Source organism: Haliaeetus leucocephalus, unplaced genomic scaffold (genome assembly GCF_000737465.1).
Source record: "Haliaeetus leucocephalus isolate CR32 unplaced genomic scaffold, Haliaeetus_leucocephalus-4.0 Scaffold240, whole genome shotgun sequence".
Lineage (NCBI taxonomy): Eukaryota > Metazoa > Chordata > Aves > Accipitriformes > Accipitridae > Haliaeetus > Haliaeetus leucocephalus.
In genome coordinates, this window is record NW_010972676.1 from 586,497 (window position 1) to 606,352 (window position 19,856).

General features: G+C 40.6%; 2 protein-coding genes across 3 annotated transcripts in view; both read right to left on the reverse strand.

Annotated features, from left to right (window-relative positions):
- POLR2D (polymerase (RNA) II (DNA directed) polypeptide D) overlaps window positions 1-3,752 on the reverse strand; it is a 7,196-nt gene extending 3,444 nt beyond the window's left edge. Inside the window, exon 1 of the mRNA XM_010568402.1 lies at window positions 3,743-3,752. Coding sequence (XP_010566704.1) covers window positions 3,743-3,752 — 10 coding nt within the window. The remainder of the gene's footprint in view (window positions 1-3,742) is intronic.
- Window positions 3,753-4,794: 1,042 nt separating this feature from the next.
- Window positions 4,795-19,856, reverse strand: part of AMMECR1L (AMMECR1-like) — a 15,841-nt gene continuing 779 nt past the window's right edge. Inside the window, exons 2-7 of one of the 2 annotated variants that reach the window (XM_010568210.1) lie at window positions 17,425-17,869; window positions 12,409-12,519; window positions 11,841-11,955; window positions 10,592-10,682; window positions 9,516-9,612; window positions 4,795-8,295 (exon numbers count right to left, since the gene is read on the reverse strand). In XM_010568210.1, the coding sequence (XP_010566512.1) occupies window positions 8,184-8,295; window positions 9,516-9,612; window positions 10,592-10,682; window positions 11,841-11,955; window positions 12,409-12,519; window positions 17,425-17,831 (933 nt within the window). In that variant the 5' untranslated portion in view covers window positions 17,832-17,869 and the 3' untranslated portion in view covers window positions 4,795-8,183. Of the gene's footprint in view, window positions 8,296-9,515; window positions 9,613-10,044; window positions 10,683-11,840; window positions 11,956-12,408; window positions 12,520-17,424; window positions 17,870-19,856 lie in introns of those variants that run through there. The other variant, XR_774394.1, reaches the window with a different exon arrangement.

The following is a 19,856-nucleotide window of genomic DNA, read 5'->3' on the forward strand; positions in this document are numbered from 1 at the left end:
GGAAACGCGGCTCCGCCTCAGCCCCGCCGCCCACCAGGGGGAGCCGCCTGGCGCTGACAGGAGAAGGGTCGGGCCGGCTGATGGGAGGTGCCGCGGGGAGGGCCGGAGCCTAGGCCGGGAGGAGCGGTCTGTGAGCGCTGCCGGGAGGGCAGTTCCTGTCATCTACACACGGCTGGAGTTGCGGAGGGTGTAAAAAAGCGCGGTTACGCCTGTGGGGCACCGAGGGGGAACGGCGGGAACGGGGCGCCTCAGGACCCCCCCACAAAACACAGCCCTCAAAGGTGTGTTTAAGCTCGCTTAGAAATTAGCTCCTAGAGACAGAGAGCAGGGGGGTGCTGGAGCTTTGTTTCTGTGAAGACAGGCCAAATAACTGTGAGAGACAAGACATTGTCCAGAGTCTTACAAGGCATAAACCATGGCCCGAGAGAGCAGGCTGTGGAGGGAACGCTGAGGGAGAGCACGCTCATCTTTTACACGAGCAAACGTGGAGGAAGGCTCTTTCTGCTTGGTCATTTAGGAAATAACAGAAGAGCTCAAACCTGTGCTGGTCCCCCTCATCAGACTCTCCACAGCAGCACTCATTTGCCCAGAAGCACCTGGGGGGCATGGAGGCAGCACATATATCTTAACCCGTCTGGCTTCACACCAGGAGTGGATCAGGGAGCTACAGCCCACTCCAATTTGCTACCGGAACATCCTCCAGGGAGATAGCAAACCTTGACCTTAGGAAAACTGTAACTGACTGTATCAGAATTTCTGTCTAGCTCACTGTGATTAATCTACCTCAGTCTGTGAGGAGGGAGTATTGGTATCATAAATAACACACTTTTAAAGGGAGGTTACTTTTTCAGACCAACCCAAAGTAATCCACAGACTCCTAAAAGTCATAGGCAGGCTACAAATGATGATAGCTCTCCCAACACCACATCATGGGAACACTGCCAGCAAAATAACTTATGGAGTAGTATTTTCCCTGGAGAGCTCACATATAAGTGCCTAACCAGCCTAAGACTCTTAAAGTAATCATCTTATCAGACCTTACTATGTCATTCTGTGCCCTTAAAGAAAGGCGAAAATAGACTGTTGGAGGATTTATGATGAAGCCACTTCTGTTCTCATGAACTTGCATCCATGCTGAAGTGAATTGTTTCCTGCATGCTGGGAAGAGGAACGCATTAAGAATAAACTGTAAGAATATGAAGTGGTCAAATCATAGATTTTTAACATTTGTTATCTGGATAAATGAGCATGGCAGAGAAACTGATTGAAAACTAATTTGCTAAGTGGTACAAGCAGAAAGACATTCAGGAAGATGGAATGAAAATATCTCACGGAACATCTGGCAAATTAAACAATTTCAATTAGGTTTACAAGAAAACAAGGAAATCCGTACCAGATTGATGAGAGAAGCGTTTAAAATCACTTGGAATCCTGATGGCTTCTCAAATAGCCCATCCACTCAGAACATCATGATTCTCAGAGCAGTAGGTAGCTTGCAGAGGTTTAAGTTATTAATTTCACTTTTGTTTTTCCCCAAGGATCCGTTCTACTTAAGTATACAAAAACTAAAACAATTAAGAGGAAGCCCGATACTTGCAAGAGTTTATAGGTACAGCTAAAGAGACTATCATGAAAGATGAAGGTTCATTATCATTGATGTGGTTGGTTAAGGTCTCAAGAGTCAAATAAGAGACAAATAAGAACATTCCCAAATGCTGAATGGAACCTGCTCCCCCTGCCCCCCCCCTTTTTTTAAGAATTCAAAAAATGCACTTAAAACCCCACAGTAAACATTATTCAGCCACTGCAACAAATCGAACATAACAGAGTACCTGACTTCTTGTTATTTTTAAAATGCACTGGCTTCTTCCTCACTAATAAAAACTGTTTCAGCATTTATCAATTCAATTGCAAAATGTGCATAAAAAAAGGAAGATGAGCTAGATTAAAATGAAGTGACTACAGGAAGTTTCAGGCATATTCACTGGTCATATCCAAAAATGACCTGATTAAAGAAAAAAAAAAAAAGACTTGGCCAGCTGTAATTTGTCACGAGCAGAGCCTCTAGTATTCCATATTCCAGGGCAAAAATTACTGACCCTTGCTGGAGACATGTAATTAGGTAGTGGATTATTAGACAGACCTACTATGGTAATTGCCACATTGCCACAGTTTAAAACCAGACCCAGTAACAACTAATTGCACCAAAACAGATCTTAAAAAAACCTTAGCTAAATACCTCTGTGTAATAAAATGTAGGAAGAACAAATAACAAGGATTTTCTATTATTAGTATAACCATATTTTGTAATATGTTTTCCTTCTAATTCGCCAGCAGAAGAAATGCTATCTTCCTAGCAGTTTTTAAGCTTTCTAGCAGCAATTAAGTATTTTGTGTGGACTATCAAAACCCCCAACTTAAAAAATGAGACGTTTTTGATGGATTAAAAGTGATAAGATTAGGATAGTGAAACCTTAATCTCTTGTCACTGTCATCAACATTTCTAGCATGTGATAGGAGCAGATCCTTGTGGAGATAACACTACCCACTCAGAACACCAGGTGCCATAATAGCCTTTATTGCACAAGATGCTCATGCTTTTTCATCTGTGTTCTTAAAGTGTAACTCTTCAGGTTCAGATTTTCATACCATTTTACCTTTTTTTATTTTTACTCCATTTAATGTTATATATCCAAAACTATAATGAATGAACATATATGAATAAAGTTTATTAATACCCAGTAATAAAGTGATAATAAACCTCTGAATGCAAAACTGGCTCTTGCATGATCTGTTAAGTTTTTAAATACATATATAATGACATCTAAACATACTATCAACTGGTTGTATAATACATAATTTATGTCAGAATTCACCTGATTGCAAGAGTAGTCTAGCTGACTTTAAAAAAGGAAAAAAATTATGGTTCAATAATCTGGATATTGGTCAATTTGTAGAGTTAAATACTTAATTTAAGGAACATGGTAACAATAGTCTTCTGGGCTTTCTGTGTTTTGGGAGTGATCATCAAACAAACATATTCACAGGTCATCTTCCCAGATTGTAGCAAAAACAGTTTAGGAACTTTTCTATCCTACTGCTCCATGTACTACAACTCAGTTGAGAGCAATCCTCAATACATAGGTCGGTATAAATATTAATTTATTGAGTCGCATAGGAAAGTTGTTCTGGTTTTAATTTTTATCTTCAAGAAGTGGAATTTCTCGATCACAATTAGGTAGCTTATAATACAAATTTTGTCCAAAAATAAAATTATTTTTTGTGTTTAGAATAAAAATGCTCAAGTATTCTCCATTTGAATTTCTTGTAGAAATTTCTCCTAACCTTTCTGTAATTTGTTTTTAGAAGGAAGTGAGTGCTAAATGACTAACTCATTTCATTTCTTATTTCAAACAGAAGTAAAAACAGAAGAAAGTGTTTTCTGGAGAATTATCCTGGTTTATATTAAGTCTGGATTGAACTATTTCAGTGTGCAGTCATATGTACACCTTTCTACCTGGCCTCATCCTCACTGTGAACTGTTGAGTGTAAACGCAGTTACAGAAAGCAATATGCATAAAAGAACCTCTCATGAGAGATACTGGACAAAGATTTTATGTCTGACTGATTCAACCAAAAAGAAAAAAATCAAGTAAGGAAAAACACATGCCATAAAAATACACAAATAAGTCACTGTATTCTAGCCAAAAAAGAAGCTGAGAGAATATACTGGATAACTTACCTGGGCACATGACAACATTGGATCCTAGTTATATGGTTAACTTCAGAATTTACAATGAGTCACCTGGAAATCATGTTAGCCCCAGAGTCCTCCTCAACTCACTCTTCATATGCACAGGGGATTTACCTTCTACCTTTATTAGCATCAGAAGTGTATTTTTTGAAAACAGGTTTTTGCAATGAGGTTCTTGGGCTCATTTAAGTCAAAACTAACCACCACCCCCAACCCCCCTTGGTTTGGTTGAGGTTTGTGGGGGGTCTTATGCCTGTTCTTCATTGATATCCAGGGCTGACCTTCCCAAGAACCACAAACAGGAAATGTAGGATCTTTAACTATACATGTGCCATAGATAAAAAATGAGCAATAACCTGGAAGCGTATGGAAAAAAGCATTTAAGCCAAAGGTATGAACATCAAAACTATTCTACAAATCAACTGATCCTGTCCCAAAGCAAACATTAAAATATTTAGTAAGAATCTAGAAAGATGGGTGTTTCTTTTCTCTGAAATAAATTTTTTAATCACCTGAAGAATACCACCTGTGAAGTACAGATAATCTGTTTTCATTAGTTCATTTTAAAAGAAAAAAAAAAAAACCCCCCCCCCCCCCCCCCCAAAAAAAACCAATTTTGGTAGCTTAAGCCAGATGTACAAATTCAGGATGTTCAGTACGATATAGAATTCTGTACATACGTGCTTTGTAAATTTTACCATCATGACAATTAATAGTTATTGTCAAGCAAACATTATTTCAGGATACAAATATACTTTGTTATGACATTATTAATGAAACATATTTAATCTTTGTTTTTAATTTCCCTACTATTTTTCCTTGCTTTCTTCTAGTGAGCCTGTCTTGACTACTACTGTGCTTCCAGACAGCTGTCATCCCATTCTGGCAACCTCCCTGGTTCTGAACATTTAAAGTAATTTAGAGGTGTGGTATTTACACACGTAGTATATTGTTCATATTGCTAGATGAGTAAGATTTCATCTTATCCCCCATAAAGGCTGTGAGAAACCATATAAAGAGGACAGTACAAATAATCTTTATCCATTATGATTTATTCTCTACAATACTTCATTAGAGGATAGAGTTCAATTATTTACACTCAGAAGTTATTATATAGGTAGGAGGCAACCAAGTGTAATACAAAGAATTGGTCTGACATCTCTGCACTGAAGGTCAAAAGAGGTCTCCCACTTTAAGGAAATAAATTAACCAAAAAAACCCAACAAAACAACATGTAGTTTCCAGAATACAAACAGAAAATAGCACTAATAGTCAGTGAAGATTGCAGATCTTTGTTAATGTACTATGAAAACAAATTATTCTGTGCAAAGGTTAAAAAGAATTCTTAGATTTTCTTACAGGTTTTTTTTTTCTGATAAATTGTAGATATGTGATATTTTGACCATAAAACATTCTCAAACTGAAATGGCCTCAGTTGAGATTGACTGTTGAACGTTATGAAAAATAAAAAATAAAAAATTAAGAACCTCACAGTGGCAACATTCCAACACTGACAGACTCCAGTGATCAAAGACATTCTCCTGTACTTACTCTAAAACAAAGACAATTCATAATTGCAATGAGATTATTTCTCAGTTGTGGTTGTCATGAGAATAAGCCCTTCTAGACCAAAAGGCACTTGCTTCCAAGGATGAGTTAAATCCAGATCAAACCAGGTAACAGTTGCTTTGAGAAGGAGTAGTTCTAACCTGCTGTCCCAGCCAAGTAATCATGGAGAAATTCTTACATCAATTGGTCATTGATTTTGGTTGTCTCCATCCTGAGGCAACTTGAAGTACGTTTTGTTTCTAGTTCAGCTCTTTCATCCTTATGCATAGCTGCCATGTAATGATCTAGAAATGGGATTATTTCCTGAGACCACCTGTCCTTGTCATATATTCTTCTGAGCTAACTTAACTATTGACATACTTTTCAACTGATTTTATAGCTGGACCCTTGTGGGACTAAAGCTGAGAGGGCCTGTTCCTTAGGCAGCAGACCAGTGTTACTGATTTGCTAGCTTCTCACTGCAACAAGACAAGAACACAGTACATATTTAGAGGCATTTTTGTTTGTTTGTTTGTTTCAACAGACTGAGTGGGGAAATGGAAGTGGGAGAGGATAAGGCTTCCCCAGTCCCAAACCATCTAGCCCACTTCAGGCTTAAACCAACCAAGTCACTCAATCCTAAAATTGTGTTCTTCAAAAATGACAGCTAACCCTCCCCACCCCACCCCTTAGTCATCCCCTATTCAAATAAAATGAAATCAGGAAAACACTATACACTGTTGAAGACACAGAACAGGGCAAACATTTGAAAAAAACCCAATATTGTTGAAAAGCCTGGCACTATATGCCTGCATGACCAGTCTCACTGAGCGTGCTCAGGGGTGAAGTTTTAGCACCATTTTTTTTGCTTTTTTTTTAAACCTTTTAGAAATTAAATTCTAACATAGAACACTTGAACAGTAATGAGTGTAGCCCTATGCATCATACTGTTTGACAGCTGAAAGGTGAATGGTACATCCAGAGGGGACCCAACCCTCCCCCATCACTAGACGGCACCTGGGAGAGTAATTACAAACCACTCGAGTTTGTAACAAGACCAATTTATTCTCAGCAGCAGGAAATCATGAAACAAACCCTTAATCTTTAATTGCTTTTCAACAACATCACAAGGGAAAAGTGGCAATTGATAAGAATGACCCAGTACAGGAGGAAAGCTGGGTCGATATTGCACCGTTATCCAGAATAGGACCCCCTCCTTTCCCTCATGTCTCTCTCCTTCAGCAGGAGGATGTTACACCAACATGAAGCAAAACTGCACAATTCTGTTTGCTTCTCTAGGACCAGAAGAAGCAGCAGCGTGCAGTTCTGAGCTTTCTACCAGCCCTGTTCCCTGCCATGCCAGGAGAGAATTTCAGGCTTGAAACACCAGCCAATTTTAAAAGCTGTCATTACCACACACAAGCAAGCTTTAAATATATATGCAACCAAATAGCCATTACTCTGCTATGCACTTGTATTTTCTTTCCTGATCATTGTTGACTCTCCAGAAACTTTGAAAACAAAACACCCCCCTCCACGCCCCCTCCAATTATATTTTGGAGTCCAGTGGCCTCATTGAGAGACTGTCATAATTTAGAGTTTATGACATGCCTCAGTGATGCTGCAGAATAACAACTGGATAACTTGTCTTCCTCTTAGAAGAGATTATTTCTTGTAATCATCAATGATGGGAGAAGAAATACAGAATGCATGTGAGTTTCACACAGTTTGGGTAATAGTTTCCCCACTCATTGCCTTAATGTGGTAATGACTAAACTGTGCAAGATAACTTACCAGTGAAACTACATAGCTCTATACCATAGGCCTGCTATAAACTGGAATATACTCACAGTTCTCAAGATCAGTAGTCACACCAGAGAAAGTGGCTGTCCTATCAAAAGGAAGGTCCCCGAGACTGTTAGCTTAAGTTAAACAAATTTCAGTCACTAGTCTCACTTGTATGACTACAGTCAATGCCCTGCAAATCCCTCCCCATCCCTAATCCAATCGGGCTCAGTTACAAATGTTTGGACACAAAACTTGGTCATAAAAGAGAAGACTGTCCAGGGACATTCAAGTACCTTGTCCTTCACATACACAGCATGTGCCATGTTGCTCTCTTATAGGCATAACAGCATTCTATTTCATAGCAGGCTACATTACAAAGCACTGTCTAAAGACCCAAAAAACTGTAAACCAAAAGGCTTTCTAGAGAAACCAACCTGCAGTGGAATCTGATAATTAAAGCCTTCTAGGGTTTATTTAAATAATGGATTCATCTGCAATACCATCCAAAGGTTTTCACATCTTTGTTTTCTGTCTGTGAGGATGGGGTGCTATCCAGATGTTCAACCCTCCCCAATATCATAATGTCCACCTGTGATGTGGGGGGACTGCAATCAGCTCTCGGTACACAACAGATACCAGAGGTTAAAAAAAATTAAAAAGAACCTAAAAAATGTTTTGTTGGACTCCGTTGCCCAGGCTGCCAGGGGAATGCTCCTACTTGATCTGGGGGGCTTCTATAACAAACAACTCAAGTTTCCGGAGTGTCGGTAACACACAAGAACAGATCAGTCCAAAGTGGCACTTTCACTCCCAGAGGTCTTCTGCACCTCACGACAGTTCGTAGGCATGGAGCCCCAATCCAACTGAACCCCCATTTGGAGGAAAGGCTGAGATAAGGCTTGGGCCCCTGAAGTTCTGTCATGCTCTCATCCTCCCCCCAGGTCAGCTGGAAGGCAGACTTGGCAACGGAAGCTAGCATCATAAAATGGTGCAGTAGTAGAAGTAACTGGACCAGGAAGAGGAGGCATCTGCCCCAATGATGTCATAGCCGTTGGCAGCAACTGGGGAGTGGGACTGGTCATGCAGCCGTGTGTCAGGAGTAATGATTGTAGAGGGGAGGGGCATGAAGAGTGCCATTCTGGAAACAATGTTGACGGGAAGCCATGTATTCTGCATAACTGATTGTCACCTTCTCACTGCGGTACCTATGGGAACAGCATGAGAAAAAAAATAATGTAACAGACTATGCAATATGAAGGGCCTTAGACATGAAAACATTCATCCCAGATCACCTTTTAGCTTGCAGCCAATAACAACCAAGAGGAACCCACTAACTTCAAAATCTAATTTCTTTGATACTGCCTCATGCAGTAGTCTGAATAACCCATCTAAGCTTAAATTAGCTTCAATGTCCCAAAGTTGAGCCCTATTCAAGGCAATCATAATTAAGGGGACTCCTGAAGGAGTCCACACAGGAAACAAATGATCTAATTTGTATTCTTTTTATCCATTTGCTCTGGGGAAAAAAAAGGGCATGAAAAGTTTGCTGGAAGAAGACTCAGTTTCAGAGACTAAATAACCACCATTTCACTATTATTTATTATTGTGGTTATCTTCACATTTGAAAGGCTAGTGAAAGAAAATGATGTAGAGTTGGGTTAAGGAAGGTTTATTATAGCATATGTGACTTAGTTCATGTCATATGATCAGAATTCATAAAACATGAAGTCCCTTCTGAGAGACCAGAGATTTCCAGGTGCTTCTAAAGCATGCTACACAACAGATAACTTCAAAGTGGTTGTGAATTGCACTAAGTCCATGTTACATCAGTTTTTAATGAAAACCACCATCCTGTCCTCTACTCTTACAAAAAAACCTGCATACCCACCTCATTTCTCCAGAGGTAAGGAACGACCTGATAAATTAGTGTTCCTATACAAAACCAGAATGTCCCAATTTTTACTAACATAAAGGAAGCTGAAACCAATAGGACAGCTGGGGATATAGAAAAGCAAGCGAATTCTGAAAACCAGCCAAATTTGAGTGTGGTTTGGTTTTAAGACAGCTGTCACCTCCAAATAGCTACACCATCCACAGATGAGCACACCGAGAAAAGGAATTCCATTGTAAAGATACAGAAAAATCAACCTTTTTAACTTTCAAAGGTTCTGCTTCTTTTGATTCTTCATGTGGATGATATTAAAACCAGTGGCACTTCTCTTAGAAAATGCTAACTTCAATCCTGCATGGACAAAACATATTGTGCTTCATTCCATATACATTATATGCCTAACATGTGGCATTTATGATTTTGTCTTTCAGACTACATCTCTCATCTGAAAGGGGCATGAAGAATTACATCAAGCACTAATACTTTTACCCACAAAACACTATGAAGTAAAATTAAAAGATGACAAATATATACCTGGTAAGTTTAATCGTTTTCCTAAAATCATTGGTAATCGGAGCCTTAAAGCCACCTTTCCTGAGTAAGGAGTCTATGGTCTGGATCTGATCCCAGTCTATTGAAAAATAGAAGCAAGGGAAATTTTTCAATATAAAAACAATGTTTCAAAAAGATAAGAGATGCATTAAAAGGCCTCTAAAAAAGCAAACGACTAAACAGGAAACTGAACTTTAGAAATACCAGTGTTGAACTGGACATACATGACCTTATGCATTCACACTGTCTGCACATGCCAACCCCTTTTAACTCATACTGGAACTGGTCTATAAACCAGTAATTCCATATGACGTCTCTTCTTACAAAGGTCTGTGCCTTGCTTCTGTTGCAGGGACCCCAAACTGTTTTATCACGTACCACTCAAGTTTAGCTCTCTAAGCCTTAAAATAAGACAATACTTAGCTCTTTAATAGACAAATTGGGATCAATCTGATGCTCTAGTGATAGCACAGTGCACTGCTATGTGAGAGATCAGAGTTAAAATTCCTACCTTAGTCTTTTGCCCCAGAGCCAGGAGGATGCGACCACTCCACTCTGCTAGGTGGAGGAAAGGAGGCAATATTTTGAGCAGTTACCATGGTGACCGCTACTATATTTGAGTGGGAAGTGTGCTCCAGAGGGGCCCTGTTTCCTGCCCTCATCTGGAGGATGCTACTTTAGCAAGAATGAGGAGGAAAGGGACTCTCCTGTTGGTGCTGTGCAGCCTGCAGTTATCCTAGTTGGTGGAAGAAACATAGAAGAGGAAAGATGCAACGCTGAATGAAGCTGGAAGATCCATAGTTTGAGATCCTCTATTTCTTAAGCCCTAAAACATTTTTACACTAAGATACAACTGTGCACAGATGTGGGATGAGAGAAAGGCCAGATGAAAACCCAGCAGCAGCTGTATCAGGTGTCAGTTATCCAGTTTAAGCCTGGTGGCTCCATGGCACTACTATGAGGATAGCATTGCAATCCAAACCCAAAATCCATAGATTTATGTTACCCAATTCTGTGACATAATGTGTTGACATGTTTGGCTGCCATCTCAAACCCACCTTGTTCCTTAGCAACCTCAGGTAAATACGTGGCTGTGCGTTTGACACCCTTCTCATTGATGAATTCTATTCTGATCCCATGGATCCCAACCTGTAGATGGAAATGAACAGCCAAATAAGAGGTGTTTGCTAGCACTGAGTCCACAATCAAGTTGTCATTCCCACAACACTGTGTATCTCCCTCTCTCTGGCCAGTTTGGCTTTTGCCTGGATAAGTACATTCTCTTCCCCACTCTCTGTCCTTGCCAGGCAGGTCTCACAAGTAGCTCTCTTAGCAGCATAAAGGACCTCTGCCACCTCTCCTTGCCACTTCTCCTGAAGTAAGTCTTGTCAGAAGTCTGACAGTTTTATGTTGAGCAAGACAGACAAGATTTCTACACAAAAGTCATGCCTAAAATAGCCCAATCACAAAGTCTATTTAATCCTTGAACTAAATACAATTCCATGTACAAGGTCCTAAAAAATTATCAATATCTTCAGTCTTTACTGCTTTTTATTCCCAGTTTCTATTCACAGCATCAAAATACTTCCCAGGTTTTTACATATGTATTTATACCCATGTCGAGGTTTCAGCCCAGCCGGTAACAAAGGACCACGCGGCCGCTCGCTCACTCCTCCCGCCCCCCTCCGGTGGGATGGGGGGAAGACGGAGGAGAGGAAAAAAAAACAAACCTGGAACCTCGAGGGTTGAGATAAAGGCAGTTTACTGGAACAACACAAAGAAATTGCAACAACAACAACGGTACTAATGAAAAGGTATACAAAAAGAGTGATGCACAGTGCAACTGCTCACCACCCGGGACCCGACGCTCCGCCACTTCCCCCACCGAAAAGAAGCGCCCACCCCCCAGCCCGCTCCCCATTTATATACTGAGCATGATGTCACATGGTATGGAATAGCTCCTTGGCCAGTTCAGGTCAGCTGCCCCGGCTATGCCCCCCCCCTCCCAGGTTCCTGTAAAAAAATTAACTCTATCCCAGCTGAACTCAGGACAACCCATCTCCTATTGGGCTAAATTGATAAAACATTTCATGTTTCTCTCATTCCCATTCAAATCCCCTCCCAAGCAAAAGCATACTGCTAGCCCATCCTCTTCCTCCCTTCTAGTTTTCCAGCCCCATTTCTTCTATTCCCAGTTTCTTCTATCCCCATACACCCCTATAATGAAGGAGACACATCACCATGTACTAACCCGAACCCGAACGGAACGAGAGAGTGATGCAGAGTTCCAAATGCACCTGTTCTCACCTCCCAGTCCAGGTAGTCACTGGCATCCTCAAAGTTAGTGAGGAGGGAGACAGAGCAGAAGAGTTTGGGCAGCTCCTCGCGGGTCAGGGGGGGAAATCGGCTATCCTTAAGTGCACTAAAGGAAAGAGAAGATATATTGCCTAATACAAGCACCAAATTAGTGTCAGATGCTCAGTTATTCCCTTTTTGATTAGGCCTCCATGAAACACGTTTCTCTTTGCTGCTGCAGAGGAAGTGATTTGCATCTCTTCCTAATCTAATGAACTGTAATAAGCAAACACTAGTGTAAGCTTCCTGATGCTGTCCTCCACTTACTGCAGTTTGAGAGAAATTATGTGCTACACAAGATGTCAAAAATGTTGGTATGCAAGACAGATTCGACATTAGCCTTAAAATGTCAACCAAAATTCACTTGTTGCAAAGATGTTCCACTAAATCCTGATATATTACTTCACCCTAACTACATATATTTCTCACGTTTATTTTATCATGAGACATATTAAATTGAACTATGTCGATCCAACAAATTAAACAAATTTCAGATTTATTTCATATTCAACATGATTACCTGGTTAATGTGTATTCCCTGAGTCCTGAGTGAAGATTCATGGCTGAAAAGGTCCCAATGCAGCCACGAAGCCGCTTGTCTCGCCCCGTCTTCCACGTCACAAAGAGTGGACTGAAAAGGCAAAAAAGAGAAATACTCCAGCACCTAGAGATATTTGGTGGCTAAGGGGAGATCAAGAAGGTGTAAAAAAGCACATATGCATGCACTTGCTTTCCTTCCCTCTAATAAACCTCAACAGGCATGTTTTCTCACCTGCTATCTAGCAATAATAAAACCCCACCCCACACAGCCCCAAATGCAAAAGCCCAATAGCCCCCCACCTTTTCAGCATACTTCTTTCTCTCCACCAGTACTCTGTAAGCCCTCCATCGACACCTTCCTGGCCAGACTCTGCGCTGTCTTCTAATGAGTGATATGGTTATTTAACCCTACTAATTACCTCTGTAAGTAACGGCCTCACTTAGTAGCATCCACTAGTTTACATGACAAACCATATAAAAATTAATATAGGTAAAGCAAATAAGATTACTTATTTATAGTACCATTGAACCTGAAAGATCCCCAAGCATTCTGCAAATCATCTATAATTCAGGTTTGCGATAAAAGCTTTTCTTTTTTTTTTTTTTAAAGGAATAAAAAGCAAGCCTAGGTTTTTTTCCCTGTTATTTCTGTGAGGATCTGACTTCTGGGTCCATCCCTAGTGCTCAAACAGTTTATGTTCACATCTTTTGCTTACCTTACATTTGATTCATATTTACACATATTCTCTCCTGTTGAACACATATCTAAATCACTATATTGTTCCTACTCAAACATCACATGGATTTCCATTTTCCTGTCTACTATCATGAAGTTACAGGCACAACAGTAGATTCTCAAATTCAGCAGGCTCATTTCAATCTGTTAAACTAGAAGCCATGATAAAGCCTCAAAAAACAAGAATTTCAGAGCAACAGTATTGAGAAGAGCTCCATGAAGAGGTAGATGGGTAAAGATGACTGCAAATATTAAGTGTAAAAACTTCATTTCTACAGAAGTGAGTGAAATTGCAAACGGCTGTAAAGAGAAACAGTAAAGGAAGGACAGCAGTGGCTGCAGCTCTACAAGAACGTCCGAATATCTGGAAAATTTTGCAAGGCAACTGATGATACTGATCTAATTATAACAGCAGGACGAATGATCTTTTTCAGATTACAGAGTACTGAATACAAGATGTGGTCACTTTGAACCCAAGCATAAATAACAAAGTTAGTCATCAGTGATTCCAAACATCAGTCTGTGGATTTCTATCAAACTTTAAAAGATAAGTAATATGATAGAAAACATGCAGGGTTAAGAAAATAATTTTCTGAGATTAAACAAACATTGACAGGAGTTCTACAACATGAAGACAGAGTAACTGGTTCTACAACAGAGCTTAGACACTTGCTTTCCTCAAACTCTTGAAGCTCTTGTAAGCAATGTATCTTTGCAGCAAACATTACAAAAAATACTAAGAAATGCTGTTTGGACAACACAACCAGCATGCACTGTGGATGATTTCTCAAGTACAGGCAACAGAGCTTCTTATGTCTAATTAGAACATAATTTAAACTGTAGTGATAAAGCAATGCCCAGTGATGTTCCTCAGAGCAACAATGGAATTAAAAAACTCTATCACAACATAAATCCATCATTCAGTATCTAGTTACCAGCTGTGATCAACAGCAGAAGTACTACCCAAAACAGCATATAGCCTTTAAGGGATAATTGTGAAGGGGAACTTTGCCCACAGAGGAAGCCGAAACATTCTTCCACAACCATCAGACACTTTATGGTTGCTTGACCAAGACAGATCATTTAGGCTATCATATTTTAAAAAATATCTTAAAGCACATTCTAAACAATTTTTCACCATGGTCATAACAACAGAGGCATAAAAAAAAAGATATATGATTTTGTGCAAGTACCCAAAATTCCACCATTATAAAGTTTTTCACTGTAAAAAAGACATTGTTTCTGTATCTGAAGAATAAATGCACTTAGCAAGCTGCAGGTGCAGCTGACAATAAGTTAATTGTTCCATAGCCCCTCCCTGAACAGTGTATTTCCCAGATGTACTGAGAAAAGTCACAACAATCTTTTGCCCATGTTCACCCAACAGCACTTACCAGTACTTTGCAGTCATATGCTCAGCAGATTATGGGAATCATTTCTCCCCCAGCCACAGCATCCTACTTGGGTGTGTTTGACGAGGGTTTACTAGGCTGAGGGGAATTTCAGCAACTAAAAACTAGCTTTTCCAATTGCAACTAAAAAGAGAATTTTAAAGTAGCAAAATAAATTCTGATTTGAACAAACTATAACTTGTAATAGGAAAAAACCTGTTACAGTACAGATTTTATGATGCAAGTATCTTATTTGTCTTGCATGGCAACTAGAAACTTGCATGGTGTAGTTTTAGTACCAGTTTGTAATACCTACTATTATAAAAAAAAAACCATAAAATCAAAGATTGAAGTACAAAATTGGAAGAAGAAACTAATTAACAATTTGCATGCCATACAGGCTCAAAATTGTAATGTTTTCAGTAACCTGAATAGCAAAGGGGATATTTTCTTCATTTACCAAGTTAATTCAGACACAACTACAAGTCTTGCAATGCCACCTGCTCTACATTGATTTGTGAACATCATTGCTAACATGGGTGTAAGGTTCCTTTACTCCACAGGTATCTACCAGCTCCGTAACTCCCCTGAAGATTGTTGCCCATGTGCATATCCTCTCAAGTTGGTAACTGGAATTCACAGTGGTTTTCAAGTCATAACCCTGTAACTTTTATGTTATTATCCTGTTTTTGCAGAGTACTGACCTTCACAACTACTTCTATCTTTACATTAGAGTTCAGCACCAATTTAAAAGATATGTTATCTGATAAATAGATTGGGACAAACCTGTGCATCTTTCTATTCCATCCATCAACAGTCTCTTTTCTGTCTGTCCAGAGAGACTTCTGGTATATACCTTTGTTTTGTTCAAAGATCTCTTACATTGACTTCAACTACATTACAAAGGACAATAATGCAAATAATTTATGTATTTTCACTTTGCTTACTCTTATATTTGATAACAGTTGGCTTGAAGTTCATTACATTACTGTCTCAAGTGTGACAGATCATCCCTGTGTACTGCTCCACAAGAAAGCAAACCCCATGCTTTTCCCTGGGGTACATACAACTATTTACTAGAAGCAACACGCATAAATGCTGAAACACAAGAAAATTCAGGTAGGCATTTGCCTGGGGCGGGGAAGAAAAGAGAAGAGCCAGTTTTGCTTTGGAGTGCTGATCTAAGAGACTTTTAAATTATCAGCACAGAAATGCCCAATGAACGTTTTTTAACTTTTCAAATTTGGGCACAAAATTCAAACAGCTGAGATTCCTGAAAGAACACCCCCTTTGAAACTAGTCAATCGAAACAGCAACAAAATCCAGCTAGAAATCTCCTTTAATGCCAAAATAATGAATCTGTATAAAATAATCTCTTATTGATTTAAGAACAGAACAACAAAAAAACCCCTTTTTATTTCAAGTGACAAAATAATAAGCACACTAATGTATCATTTTGTAAAAGGAGCCTACTTAGCTTAGGCATGAGAAACAACAGCAGAAATATTTCAGTTTGGGGCATCCATGGAACTATTCTATATTCTAGTCCAGAGTATTTCTCCATTCACTTTTATTTACAATATTAAACAGCTTAGCCTGCGGTAGCATTCAGAACATGCATCCATAATCCTGCTCGGATAATAACTGCATGGAAGCACAACCTACATCTACACTGACAGCCATTAAGGTGAGGAGACATTTAACACATGGAAAAAGTCCTTGACCTGTTTTAGCCATTGTTCCTTTACATCAATTTAAAATTCATTAACTTAAATTAAGGATGTCAACAACTTTATTTTATCTATTGTTCTGGAGGTGGCCCCTGGAGAAGCGTCAGAAGGTGTATCTGTCACTGATCTTTCCTATATAATTCTTCCACCAAACATTTTAACAACATTAACATTTCCACACCTATGCATTCAACCTTCAGATAAACATCAGCTAAATCTCACCAAAGCAAAATACCTTCATAAATCCTTCTCCTCGCTTCTTCTAATACACACCTCCTTTCTTCTTAACCTTGGTATTGTCCTTGAAAATTAACTCTCCATTTCTCCCCATACTGCCCAACTAGCACTATCTCCACAACACAGTTTTTCAGTTCTACAACTGGCAAATTTTTGGTTCCCCTCCCTGCTAAACCCATTAACTTGGACAGCTGAACACCGTTGTAAGTGTCCTTGTCCAACTCCTACTAGCTCAGCATTTGTTTCAGGATGAGACGGGAACTTGTTTCAACTTCTTTATTCCCTTTCTATTTGCTTCACAGAAGGAAATCTCTCCCCTTGTCCCTTCACCAAGTTAGTGCCTGACATTAGAAGCACAATCCTCTTCAAATTAATGACATTATTTTACTGTTTTCTGAAAACTCTAATGTCAGTTTCACTCATTATTTTAGCACAATTTTATGGGAGGCACAGTGCAGTTAATTTTTTGCAGAGGAATCTATTTACAAAGAAGGGAGCAAACTTTAACAGATTGTTATCATGAAGTGGGTTTGCACTCCTCAATAAAGTATGCAACGTCTCACACAACACATCAGATTTGTGAGCTGATGAAGAAGCACCACACTTCCTCGTATTTTGCCTAACTCTCTTTCTGTAGGGCTAAGCATGTTCTCCCTTGAAGGCCACTCTTCAAAGCTCCACTCATCTCCACCAACAACTGTAACAGAGTGTTTTTACTCTTCTGTGCACTTACAGTGCATCATTTTTTGTTTCTGGTAGACAAAGCAAGCAGCAGAAAACCCCCTTCCTCCCTGCATACCAGTTTTCCCATTTTCCAGAGGAAAGCCTTCATCCCTCCCCAACCAAACCACAGCTCTGGATGCTGGTTTCTCAGCCTTCCTCCCACACATGGATTTACTCACTAGGGGTCATTGGTAAATCGAGGAAGTCGTGGCTGAGGGAAACCATAGAGATGACAGTAGAGTACATCAAAGCAGTAGCAGCACATCTCCGCTGTCACCACCAGGTTCTTGGTGCTGTTGGCAGTTCCATTGGGCCGAGTAAGTGGGCTCAGAGCTCCTGAAGTGGGATTCATTCGAGTAATTGGGGAATTTCCTGGGCCCAAAGTCAAGTCAGATACGTTCTCCCTTCCATTATTCCCGTCTGTATGCTGGTGGTTCTGAAGAGGACCTGAACTGGAGCCTGGTACAGTTGTGGCCTGATTCCCATGACTGTGCGTTCCACTCCCAGACAATTTGGGCTTCTTTACCCCACAACAGCCAGCTGCCAGCTTGGGCTCAAGTGGAGGAACACAGCGTCTTTTTCCCATCCTGCTTCAAAACTCGCTGCCTGGAACACTGCAGAACCCTGGCAAGGAGGGGGTGAAAAAAAAAAAAAGCAATACACAAAACAGTTACAGGTGAAAAACCAACAGCTGCTTCCTTGCTTCTGCTAAAGTGTCAGAGCAGTTTGCTTTTGCAACAAAAAGAGGAAGAAAACCCTCACAACACCCAGCTAAGTACAGAACTAAAACCAGTTCAGCAAGCGGAATGGGTGTTTTTACACATAAACTGAAAGAGTGTGTACACAATGTATATGAAAACACACTTTTAAAGTGTACTGAACACTGTAATAGGCGGCTCATCACAAACCCCCCCATAATCAGCCTTCCCATAAAGGGAATGAAACTGTGGGAGAACAGAAGAAAAAAAAGACAAAAAGGCTTTGGACTACAGATATACCCCATCCGCTGCTTTTCCGGATTACCCGTTCCCCCTTGGTCAATGCCTGCACCAATGGCAAACAAGCTATTGAAAAACCACAAGTGCATTTCCCTTCCCTATTCTCAACAGAAGAGCGACAACTCCGAATGACACCTTCAGGGTTGGACTCCCAGGGGTGCTGCCCTTGATTTAGCGCTAGCCTAAGGAAGACACAAAGAGAACCTACAAGCATTGAACCACCATTTTCTAAACAACAGACTATTTTCCAGACCCCATGAACTAGAACCTGCATTTACTCTCCAGGATTAGGTAAATAAATAGTGCTTGTAAGTAAACACGTAGGGCGTACAGTCAGGATGTGCAGGGGAGGAAGAGCTGAAGACCATGCACAGCCTGAACAGAGGGAAGCAATAACAGCAGGAAACAGATATGGTATTAAAAAAAACCCAGAACAGCGTTTTGCTTGCAAAGAAGAGAACGCTAGCTCTTGCATCACAAGAAGAGGTGGAACAAATACAGGGAGGAAAACCTATGCAGACAAAAATGAATGAAGATGATAGGCAAGGACCCCATATCAAGGGAAGGAACTTAAATAGGTATAATACCATCATTGCCATGAGATCTAAACACACAAAGGGAGGGAAAAACAGTTCCCCATCTATCAAATGGGGCTAAAAAGCACAGAGACCTAAGTCACAGAGCACACCACGGAGAACTGGAAGTCACACTCAGCTCTTGTGAGTAGCAGGCTACTACTTTAACCACCAGAGCATCCCTCCAGCTCTTGCAAGTATTTAACCGATGGGTGAACTGACAGCACATACACAGAACAGGGTGGGGGGCGGCAGGCGCTGAAATTCGTGGTGTGACAACTCCCTTCCCTGCACGTGCAAACAATGCGAACTTCATCCACGAAGTTTCATCGGCCATCGTAAGAACCGAACTGAATCAGAACTGGTGTAAGACGTTGAGAGACGTGCCTCTCAACACAAAACATGTACACTTGCAGTTTAGGAATCCTCACCTCAAGGTTTTAGAAAGATAATCTGCATAAGGAACAATTTACAAGACCTAATGAAAATTATCCTTTCTCCTTTGATCTTTACCTTTGTAATAAAAAACCCAAACCCCAACATACCCACAGGAAAACAAAAGCATAACTTTGACAAAGTGAACATGTAATTGTTTTCAGTGCCTATGAAAAGTTATGCTACTACGGCTCAGTGAAGCTGCTGGGATAGATGAGCCTTTCCAAGTTACCACCGGAGGCTAGCCACATTTACGGGGGGGGGCGGAATTTATTTATTTATTTGAAACCGTTAACTCCTCATTTTAAACCGCAGACGTGGCAGGAGGCAGAAAAGAAGTCTTCTCCCATTATCATCCTCCGCAGCAGGCAGAAGGGGCCTAACAAAGGCGGCCGCACCGATCCCGGGCCGGCTCCAGCGAAGGGCACCCTCTCCCCGCCGCGGGAGGCCTTCGCCGGGCTCTCGTCTCCGAGCTCCCCCTCCCCACGGGAGCAACTTCTGCAGGAAACGACGCGCTTCAGCGGCAAACGCCGACCCGCGAGACGCCGACCCCGCCGAGGGCCTCAGCCCGCCACTTCCCGACAGGACCCGGAGCGCCCCCCC